Below are 12,676 nucleotides of genomic sequence, written 5' to 3'. Positions count from 1 at the left end.
GGGCAGGAAATCAACGAGGGCTGTAAATTGCCCATGACAGGAAGCGTACAGTGAAACAATGCTCGTGTAAGCAAGCATTCGTTTAGCGGACGCTTTTGTTCTAAATGACTTGTGGAAGGCTGAACAAGGACAAATGCTCTGGAGCTTCTTATGATTAAGGGGATTGTGCTGAGACTGAACCAACAACCTTTAGATTGTCATTCAGGAACACAAAGAAGACTGTTAAAATAATAGATCATCCAAAAATGATCATGTCACCCTTATGTCGTTTCAAACTTGTTTAATTAAATTGCATTTAAATTTGTTTATTTAGCATTAAATAAATAAATAAATAATACAAATCAAATTGACTAATTTAGTATAAATATATATTATAAACATTTAAACTATTTATTTAAATGTATTCCTTCTTTTTGAGGTACACCAAAATATGTAAATAAATACATGGTGTAAATATTTTCCAGTTATTTAAACTATTTATTAAAAATATTCCTTCTTTAGGAGGAAGACCAAAAATATTACAATTAATCAATCAATCAATCAATCAATAAATAAACTACTTATTTACATGTAATCCTTCTTTTGGAGGAACACTAAAGAAATATTTAAACTATTTATTTACATTTATTCCTTATTTCAGAGGAACACAAATAATATTACAAAACATAAATCACCAAAAAAAAGAAAGAAAAGAAACTAGTGAAAATATCACTATTGTCAAGCCTGGTTCAATGCACCTTGATGCACCAAGTTTGATTGTGTGCATGCATGAATGACAATTCACATTTATTAATTTATTATAAATGTCATGAATGAAGCTTCAAATTTAAGTTGATTCATATTCTATAAACGCTTACACACACACACACACACACACACACACACACACACACACACACACACACACACACACACACACACACACACACACACACACACACACACTCTTTCACTTTTCATCTACTCTACTCTAAGGAACATATATAAGAAAGATATACAAATAAGATTTACAAATAAAATAAATCTGAGCTGCTTGTGTTCATTTAATTAAAGCACTAAAAAAGCACCAGAAAACAAAACAGCATTAGATTTGGTCCACATGACTTATTGTTTTTTCATTGAATAATTAATTTGCATATCCCCATATTTAAACCACCGGTACAAGACTTATGAAAATGTATGATGTTTGATCACTATTGTCAAGCCCGGCACAATGCGTCTTGTTTGCACCAAGTTTGAATATTTGCAAGCATGAACTTCCCATTTCAAATTTATCATAAACGTCTTGCATAAATAAAGATACTACAGCATAAAATTACACTAATTTACAAATATATTCATTTACATTTACTCCGAGGAGCACTAAATAAGATATTAGAAAAAAGAAAAAAAATCTCTGAGCTGCTCTTTTTCATATACTGTAACAAAAGCACAGAAAAGCACCATGAGTTTGGTCCATTTGACTTGTTCACTGCTGTTTTTCACTGAAAATCTCATTTGCACATGCACATATTTAAACTAGAAAACCAATGGCGTTAGCGGTCACTGACGTCAAACCTGGTGCAATTTCTCCCAACACATCAAAGTCTTACTATGTGTGTGTACAAATGACAAATTTCACATTTATTCATTTACCAAACACATGATTCACAGGAGTCATTCTGCAACAAATGAATGAGATTTAAAAGCTATTGAGATCTGGTCTGTTTATCACACAAAGACTTCAGAAGACCTGGAATATATTGCGTGAGTCATGTGGGCTTTTAGTCTGAAGACAGCTGCTTGGATGCTCTTCAAAATACCTCCGGCTGGTCTTCCGCAGATGAAAACCAGTCATAAGGGTTTGTGGGTTTGCATTTTTGGTTAAACTAAGACTTTAACCTTTACCTAAAGTCCAGGTTCCATTCATTTTCCAGTCTTTTCTTGATGTCTCTCCATCTGAACTAGTTTGAGGAGCCGTTGTGCAACTGACTCATTTCTCCCCAGCTGAGAGCTTCACTCTCTGAGTACCAGCTGAGCTATTCCAATTTCTAAGAAATCTATTATGCTTCCATATTTGGTGTCCTTCTTATGAGGATAATTCCAGGATGGTTTCCACTGGTCTCCCCCCAATTCCAGTCCAAGTAATATTGCTTTATTACTTCTAAGGTCACATTGAACCTTGTGTAAATGGAGAACTAGGGCAGAAATGGGATGAAAACCTTGAAAACTCCTGCAGCCTTTAATGATGGAGAACTCCGATAGCGGCCGTCTGAGGTGACTGGGTGGACAGATTGTTAAGATCGAGTGAGGAGTGAAAGACGGGGCGAGAGAAATCGATGGCGTGCATTAATTGATATACGTAAAGCACTAAGTGCTCTGAGTGTCTCTGGGTCAATTGTGTCTTTGACTTTGATTAGTGAGAGGAACAATGGGAGAAGCGTCCACCTGTTTGACTGAGGGCTTATTGACAAGACAACAGTTTTTCTCTGTGCCTTTCAGGACGTCTGTCTGGTACACGACCTTTACTGCTTGCAGACATCAGTCATCAGAGATTTAAACGATAGTTTTCTTTCATTTGACTTTCCCACTTGGTTGCAATCTTTCAGAAACTAGATGTAGTAGATTTAAAGCGCTGACAATTTCCACAGTACATTCTGTTCTTAAAAAGAGCACATTTACATACTTTATAATGTTATGAAACGTTAACATTTTAATAACGCTTGCTGATGAATTGCATATTCCAAATAATACCATATATATTACAAAAGCATTTTGAACATGTAATAAAAAGGACCTATAGAAAATTAATACAAAAATATAGAATATGTATATATTACTCACACAATTTATTATTTCTACCTATTTATCTACCTACCTACCCATCCATCCTTCCATCCCTCCACCCACACATCCATCCATAGTATATTTACGATACTGCGTATATAAATTTATTACAGTATTTACATGTATATATTTATATTCATTTAATGTATATTACATATAAATATATTTAATATATAAACACAATTTTTCTTAAATATATACACATGCATGTGTGTGTGTGTGTGTGTGTGTGTGTGTGTGTTTATATATACATAATAAATATAAACCGTACACACACACACACATATATTATGTACACAAAACTTATTTTGGATGCAATTAATCATTGCCCAGCAGTAATAAAATGTATAAAAATGACTAAAATAAATAAATAAATAAAAAGTACTAAAACTGACAAAAAGCAACAAAATTACTAAAACGTTAACTAAAATGACATTGAATCAAAATAATTGAAAATATATATTGTACAGTAATAGGTAACAGTAATGTACATAGCTTTATACTATTAAAAATGTGATTAAATGTATACATTGAATACTTTATTATAATATAATATTACATCAATAATATTAATAAATATGTAAAAAAAAATCTAATTACAGAATTGATTTACATTTGATATAATATTCTACAATAAAAATTATATATATATAATATAAATAAATAAATACACCTATTATAAGTTTGAGTGCTGTGTTTGTGTAGAAACATGAAAAACATCTTAAAAACCCACAAACATTTGGAGTGTTGGATGTTGAATGGCATGCTATATTTTTTTGAGAGCAGAAGATGCTCTAAATGAGGTTTTCAGATGAATGAACGTCTCAATGACATGCGTTTGCTATCAGCCTAGAAGCATCCAGTCCAGTCCTCCAGAACAATTAGCACAAGTCTCCAGTAGCGTGCTAGTTGTGAGTACACCTAGAGCCTTCGGTGAGGTCAACCAGTAAATGTGCAGTCATTGAAAGACCCAACCATGAATAGAACATTAATGAACACTGAGGGACACTCATGAGAGCCGCTAACAGTGTCTACAGAGACCTGCGCGCTCTTAACAAACACTGCAACCCAACCAAACCATGACTGATCCATCACATCAGACGAGCGCACAATAATAGGCCTCCTAAAGCTTTTAACCACAGTCCTTTCTACCAGACACTGTACTGCTAATTTTCCCGAATCCACAAGAGCCCTTCGGTAGGAACAGTAATACAATACAAACTCCACCAAATGGGGCTGATTTGAATTACACTGCAAATCCATCTTCCAGCTTCCCCTCGTTGCCATGGACACAAACCATTTCCAGAGATACACTTTGGCGCTTTTCTCCCCACCTGCCCCCTTCTTCTACTCAGTCTCTCTCCCTTTGGCTTGGCCATGTCGGTGACTAGAGGCTAAAGAGCTCTCGGGGAATTGAATACAAAGCCAAGACAACTAGGAGAAGAATAAGATGCAGGTCAGAGCCGCCCCCTGTCCCCTCCCGAGCCAAAAAAAAAAAAAAAAGAGTACACTTTTGGCAGCGGCTGACGGTGAAAAGCATCTCTCATGGCAATGGTGCACGGTGCGTTTCCCCGAGGAGAGCGAGTACTGGCAAACAAAACGAGCCGGATGCGATGAAAGGCCTCAGAAACATGGGGTTACATATGTGTGTTTAACAAAAGAGGGCCACACGCATTCAGAAGGAGTTTGAACTGTCGATGAACCCTGAAATATCAGATAAACAAACTCGAAAACGTACATTTCAGATGAAATCGCATATATTTAGTATACATACCGAACATACCGAATAAATCATATTGGAAAAATATCATCTAAAAAATGTATTCTACATTAGATTAGATTACAAAACACTAATACGCACAAACATACATTTTGCAATGCATAGTAAAATATGTAATAAATATTAAATTGTATACTGTGTATATATTTATTTTATTTTGAAAACAGAATATACTGTGTGTGTATATATATATATATATATATATATATATACACACACACACACACACACACACACTATACATATAAAAATGTTTTTATATTTCTCTAATTTCAAAAATATATATATTTAGTCGATTTTTTAGTGATTACATATTTTATATCTTTTTTATATAATTTTTAAAGAAATTGCATACTATACAAATTTTGTTTTTTATAAAAATTCGATATAATGTATACATATACATTTATATACATTGTATTTATTTATATATCATAAAAATATACTTAATCTCTCTCTTTTGAGGGACAATATTAAATATTACATATAAACAAATAAATATTTAGCTTAACATTTAATTTTTAATCATCACTCTTAAGGTGGTTTGCTACAAACAAGGTTTGTTTTTGTGAGAAAAAGGTCAGAACCTGAACATCTGTTCGACCAGCTTTTATATCACAGTGAAAACACAAGACTGAGAGCAGTGTCATCACAACGGGAGAAACTGAGATACGTGCACATGTCCAAATATTAATTATACAGAGAAGGGGTACTGTCTTGTCACCAAAAGAACATAATAACCAGCGAACAAAACCGTGGGGTGTGCCAGTCATTATTTAGCATTATGTGCGCTGATAAAAGACGATAGATCCACAGGACACCCACTACCAAGGCTATCTGGATTTATGAAGCTGAAATAAATGAACACAGAAGGTTAAGAGCAACCATTCCAGTGATTATAAAGCGTGTTATGGTGAGATGGGAGGAAGGGGCGTAGTTTTTTGAAGGCTCTTTTTTTTGGCTGTCATTGAGGCGAGAGAAAGACAATGAAACTGATGTGAATTAAAGATATAATGGGATAGAAAACACGTGGTTTTCTACATCTCCAAAGCAACAAACAAGCCTCACCATTCGAGGTATTCTTCATGGGCGTAATTTAGTATGAGCTACAGTAACAGCGATAGAATAAGAGCTTGAACAATGAACCGTGACTCGTCACACTCGCTCAAATATTATTATCAAATTATTATTATTATATAATATTAAACATGTATGACTGTAGGTCAAGCCACAGGCACACACACATGTGCATGATGAGCAGTGCATTATGGGATTGTCTGTTCTTCTCACTCATTTTACTTTGGCAATGTGAAACCATATGTCTGTCTAACCCCATCCATCTGTAAACTGACACCAGATCCAATTTAATTCTTCTCACCATAGTTTCAACCTGATTGGAAATTAAAAAGTGAGAAAAATGTCATGTGAATATAGAAGCATCTATGTGCAATGGAAGCAATTTGAGAGAAAAGTTTTAGTCTCGACACAAGAAATTGCATCATATATTCAACGACATTGTCACTGAAGCTTCAGGCACTGATGGTGGTGATTCACTAAAAAGAACTGATACATAAGAATTCCTGAACAATTGACTCTTATGAGCCATTTGTAGTGAATCAAACACTTGCAGCTTACAGCTACTGTTATATTGACAAATATAATGCAATTTGCAGAAACTGACTGGCTGTACATACAACACTGTGCAGGTAAAGAGACATTATCTATGTATGGTAATATTTCAAAAACAAATTTAATCTTAAATCAGATTTTTTTCAAATTCACACACAAAAAAAAAATTACTTATGAACCAAATCTCTCTGGTTGTGCTTTACGTGTTTGATTTGCTGAAAAGAAATCAAAATCTCAAAAGATTCATTTATCTGGGAATCAGACTACACTGATCTCATCATATAGACTCTTTTTCTTTCTTAGTGAATCAAATGTGCACATCACAACCACTGCAGACCAAATGATTCCTGAACAATTGTCTCTTATGAACCAGTTCTTTTTAGTGAATTAAATACACACAGCACAATCAGTGTAGTCTGATTCCTGAAAAAAATTACTCTTATGAACCATTTTGTTACAGTGAATTAGAAACATGTAGCATTGACTACTGAATAGTTAAAAATACACTATACACTGGACAAATGATTATAGAAAAGTGTTTAGTGACTAAAGTGTTTATACTTCAAAATTCCGCATTTAATTCAATGCGTTACTTTGTGTATTTTTGCAGTTGTTTCATGCACATTTAGCTGAAAGAATATTAGCAATACATAATCTGTAAAAAACAAAACAAAACAAAAAAAGCCACAGTAATTAACTCAGAAATCAATTCAACAGCATAACAAAGCAATGGTCCTAAGAATCAACTTCAATTTGATCTCAAAGATAGCTCAATTATTTTTGACAGAAACCTTGTTGTACCTGACATCTCTGTACTGATAATTATCCTGCTAATGCGCTAGTGCACAAGTCATTTGAGTTATTCAGCACTGATTTACTTTACAATGCTGAAACAGGAGTTAAATAATCACAAAGTTACTGAGATACAAAGATTTACTTTGATAAAACAGACTCGACAGCCCTGAGTGCTTGAGACACTCATGTACCCGGTGTGTCTCAAGGTTACCTTTTTTTTTTTTTTACTTTCAAAGCAAACAGTTTCCATCGACTCCATAAAGTCGCACTCGTCTGAGCGGAACAAAGCCACACGGCAGACAGCGGAGTCGTCGATGCATTGTCAGACTTCTATGCATCATATTATTTCATTCATTCCGGGCAGATGACGAGCCAGTTGAGGTCAAATGTCAGGCTCTTTGGAGTTTAGAAACGGGGTTTGCGTGCAATGAACACGTCTGCCATTAAATCCATTGCTTTGCTTGATCTGCTGCTGTGCAGTGGCTGTCACAAGGTCATGTAAAGTCTGGGGATATGCTATTAATATGCAAACAAATGTCATTTTCCAACGGGTGTGGTAAAGGCTCGCACTAATTATTCCATCAATCCCAGATTTACATCTTAATTAAAGATCTTTATCTCATTGAAGGTATGGCGACGGTGGAAAATAGATCGGCACTGAGTTTTTTTTTTTTTCTCTCTCTCTCTGAAGTCTAAAATCCACAATGGCAGAACAAAGCTGTTTTATCACCTCTGGATAACTTTATCTGTGTCTATACGCCACTGTCAAAAGCTCAGAAACGTTTCGAATGCTGACTCTGGATCCAATTTGTGTAACTGAACTCGTACGTTGCCTCTTGCTGTAGAGATTTCAAGAAGAGAAGACAATGTTTTGTGTTTCTGTCTTGAATCAGTGATGAAGTACAGACACATTTGTAATGAATGTAGAATGCCCGCCAAAGTCTTCTAATGGTGTAATTGTACTTAAAATATGCACACTCAGTTGTGACACAAAATCCGATTGGTTGAGCCATGTCTGAAGTATCAAAACAATTGAGGGTTTTAGTCTATTATTTTTGAGGCCGTACTGCAGGAAGGCAGAACAAAGCCGTTTTTTAACCTCTGGATGACTTTATTTAAATCTAAACACTGTCAAAAACTTGGAAACACTACGACTGCTGACTGTGGATCCAACTTAACCAAACACACACAGTACCTCACACTGGTGTAATTGGTCTTCATTCTTGTCTGGCTGTCAGATTATTGACAATATATCTGTTATTCATTTGTCAATGATTGTTTGTTCTGATTATTCACATTATTAGTGGGTCACAACTTATAATGTGCAAATGTGTATTTTGTCATGTTATTTTGTTCAAGCAATGTCTGAAGCTGTTCAAATAAAATAACAACAATTACTGCAAGTTGTTCTATTAGTTTTGAGGTCACTTTTTCTTTTTACCATATTTCTAAAAAACCCCAAATTAAATTATATAAATTACCATTCAAAAGTTTTTTTCTTCTCAAAAATAATGTTATTCAGCAAATATGCATTCAATTGTAGACATGTAAAATCAGTAACGGCCTTTGTGGAACTACAGGAAGACAAAAAGCTGAAATAGAGACACATTTGTAATGAACATAAAATGACTGTCAAAGACACACAACTGTGAAATGAATTGTTGAGACACAAAATTGGATTACAGGTGCATCTCAATAAATTAGAATGTAAGCTGAAATACAGACACGTTTGTAATTATTGATAATTAATAGCTGTGATGCAAAATCTGATTGGATAAGCAATGTTTGCAGCTGTTAAGATAACAAATCAGGACAATTGAAGCTTTTAGTCTTAGTTTTTAGTTCATTTTTATGTTAGCATACTTAAAATACTACCATTCAAAAGTTTGGGGTCGTAATATATTTTTTGGAAAGAAAATGTTATTAAACAAAGACGGATCACATCGTAGACATGTAAAACTCGCTAATGGTGTTCACAGTACTGCAGGAAGGCAGAACAAAGCTGTTTTATCACCTTGATACATCGCTGTCAAAAGCTCTGAGATGTTTCGAAAGCTGACTCTGGATCCAATTTGTGTTACCAAACGCGCCTCTTACTACAGATGAAAACTTCCAGTGACAATCCGTACCGTGAGGCCTCGCCGCCCCCATGGTGCGATCTCGACCGGTCCACGAACACACACTTATGTCAAAACCTTTCCCATCTCCTTCCAGAAACACTCCATAAATTAAAGAGCATGTTCTGCGAACACACATGCTCTTCCTCCCCTGGCTTTGACCGAACGCAGCCCACTCTCTGACAGGAGTTCATCCAGTACAGGAGGGGGCAGAAAGCCCCGATGACAGCAGATAGGCAGCGTGGGGTGCTGGTAAGCCAGCAATAGCCAGACACTTCCTGACGGCAGTAACCAGCCCCCATGACCAACTGCTGCCTGGGGATCAACCGGAGGTAAGAGACAGAAATGACGGGAGCGAAAAAAAACAACTAGGGAACATGTGGGGAGGCCTGTCACCTGCCAAGTCCTGCATGAGGTAGTTGAAATGGCAGCCACCAGCGATGCAGTGCTCTGATTGGCTGGCTGGGCTGCAGTATTCCCTGAGGTGTCTTAAAGAGTTTATAAGTGAATCCCGAGTGGAAGGTGACGAAGTAAATGTCATTGTTTGTACTGTATTTTTAATCAAATCAGTGATCAGTGACTTCAGTGAGCATTTAAAAAACACTAAACCTAGTGTTTGGATTTAAAATGTACATTCTCTTTCTTCTGGCAAAATTAAACCAAAAGAATTGATGACTCATCCTGCACTACATATTTTATTGTCCAATCAAATGCTCTCTAGGAATTACAATGTCCCTTTCCAGCAACAGGTTAACCAATCAGCAGCTAATCAAAGTTCACGACAGTGACAAAACTACAGCTTACTGGCTAAAAATGAGGACACTCTTCAATACGACCCATCCAAACTTTCTTTTAACAGGAAGTACTTAAACACAGAACTGAAACGGCATATTAAGCAATTTCTTGAGGTCTGTAATTATATTCAGATAGTCAGAAACGTCACTACCTTCCATTTATATTCTTATCTAATGCTTTATTTCCTGTGACATAGCAAGCATATTTTAGTGTGCGAATAACTGTTCTAGTCTGTGGAAGAGGAATGAGATTGACTTACTTGTTATGCAGGACACACCAGCCGCAGTGAGGGTCTCCAGAGCCCAGACACGTCTTACAGCTGCTGTACTGAGAACAGCTCTCCACAGGCAGACGACTCACCTGAAACACATGACAAACATTCAACTGACATTACCTCAACACATCGCCCCTGCTAGGCAAATCACTTCCATTTGATTTATTTTTGGTAATAGAATAGATAAAATACTGGATACACGACAGATATGATCGAAATATGTTAAATTAGCAATCAAAAATGTATCTTGCTCTTTATTCATGTTTTTGTTTTCTTTTTAACCAAAATTTATGACCAAGAAAAAAAGTAAATAAATAAAGAGAAATTAAATCAATCCCAAATTTGGATTTTGTATCTCTATATATACGCAATAATAATCAAAATGAATAATAATTAAAATACATTTAAATGATAGATGTAAACATTTTGATATCATTCAAACAGGTTTAGACAGTCATGTGACTGATGCCCTCCAATTGGCTTGTCTCTGGTACAGTACAGTAGTTACAGCAGTTCAGTTAGTGTCAAATAAAATTAATTTATTTTTGAGAACAGAATCCATAAAGTACCTAATGGTCTTTTTTATTAGGTTTATAAGATGTCAATTTAGCAAAAAAAAAAGAAAAGAAAGGAAAAAGAAAAACGATGACTTAAATGAATCCCACAAAATAATAATAATGATAATACATTTAAATACATTTAAACATTTAATACATTAAAGTATTCATCTTTATTTTAACATTTTAATATTTTAAAAATAGTTGGTATTAAATAAGCATGTCTTTGAATGAATGAATTAGTTTTTCAGATTGTAGGGACCTTGACAGATCATGTAAATGGATACTCCAACCCAAAAATTTACATTTTGTCATCAATCACCATGTCATTCCAAAACCATAAAAGCTTTGTTCATTTTCGGAACATAACTTAAGAGAAAAACTGTTGAATAAAGTCATTATTTTTGCTTTCTTAACGTACAAAAAGTATTCTCGTCACTTTATAACGTTACGGTTGAACCACTGATGGCAGATGCTTTTCATACTTTTCTGGACCTTGACAGTGTAATTACTTGGCAGTCTATGGGACAGTCACAAGCCTCCCGGTTTTCATTCAAAATACCTTAAGTTGTATTTCAAAGACGAACGAAGCTTTTACGGGTTTGGAACGACATGGGGTAAGTGATTAATGACAAAATTTTCATTTTGGGGTGGATTATCCCTTTAAGTATAATTTTCCTGTGCTTAGTGCCCTAATATTTCTATTTAACAGCCATCCAATCAGGTTTAGGGATTTGAGTCATGTGACCCATGCCCTGCCATTGACTGTAATCCCCACATGCCCAAGTAGAGTCTCTTTCAGCCCTGGAACACAGTAGTTAAAGCAGTTCTCAACACAAGCCCTCAACTCAAACCTCTCGTCCTCCATCTGAACCACACAAACACGTTCAACTCCTTGTAAACACTTTCAAACATCCAGGCTTTTCCTTACAGAAGGGCACAGCGTAGACGGAGCAATGCAGCCGAACGGCAGAGCGTCAGCACAGTCAACTCACGCGGAGGAAGAAAAAAATATCATAAAACGGTGCTGGGGGAACTCATAAAAGAACGAGATGTCCAGGGGACAGTAATATAAGTGCTGCAGATGTGAAGACTCGCACGGGAGAATCCCTCGCCAAACAGCACAGGCATATTAGAGAAATGAACCAGCTCCCAAAAACACCAGCTTATATAAAATGAAGATGGGAGTTGGAGAGAGTGGGAGGTCTAGGACAGAAATAACATGAATATATTAAATCTAAAAGAGCGGTTTGTGGATCAAAGTTGGTGTGGGCTGTCACAGTCCCGATGATTGGCTTACTTAAGACGCAAACCCAAAAGCAGTTGTTTTTGAAAACCGCCTTTAGAAGCTCTAAAAATGCTCATTCCATGGAGTTGTAATCGCCTTTGATCGCTGCCAAGATTAGAGTTCAGAGTGAGAAAAACAAGAGCCACGGAAAAAACACACCCACCCTAAAGGGACACGGCTCGGCTTTCAAGTGCAGAGTAGCTGATGGCTCTCCGGCACTGTGTGTGTGTGTGTGTGTGTGTGCGTGTGTGTGTTGCGTCAATCAGGACGGGTGGGTGAGGTATAGTCTGCTGGCCCATGTTAGTTTATTCTGTCACATAGCTTTGCATAAATTTACGGTCTTATTATCCAGTCCAGACCCCTGATTGACAATATGATGGAAATGGAGCTCAATTACTTCCTTAGCAAAGGCCCCACGGCCTTACAGCCAAACAAATAATAAAGGTGCCTTATAAATAACCTTATAAATCGCTACACTATATGATTGAGTACATAGTGCATAAGTTCATCTGGTGTAAAGCAACTAGATTGCACAACAAAACATAAATAAATAAATAAATAAAATGCTTTCAGGTTATTTGTCCAGATTAATTTTACTGTGCTTGGTGCCTTAAA

General features: G+C 35.9%; 1 protein-coding gene across 1 annotated transcript in view; it reads right to left on the bottom strand.

The window, feature by feature from the left end:
* LOC132098035 (plexin A3) overlaps nucleotides 1-12,676 on the bottom strand; it is a 153,616-nt gene that overhangs the window by 75,782 nt on the left and 65,158 nt on the right. Inside the window, exon 5 of the mRNA XM_059504140.1 lies at nucleotides 10,202-10,302. Coding sequence (XP_059360123.1) covers nucleotides 10,202-10,302 — 101 coding nt within the window. The remainder of the gene's footprint in view (nucleotides 1-10,201; nucleotides 10,303-12,676) is intronic.

Source organism: Carassius carassius, chromosome 21 (assembly GCF_963082965.1).
Source record: "Carassius carassius chromosome 21, fCarCar2.1, whole genome shotgun sequence".
NCBI lineage: Eukaryota > Metazoa > Chordata > Actinopteri > Cypriniformes > Cyprinidae > Carassius > Carassius carassius.
The sequence above is the reverse complement of the archived record's forward strand: the minus strand, read 5'-3'. Positions and strand labels throughout refer to the sequence as shown.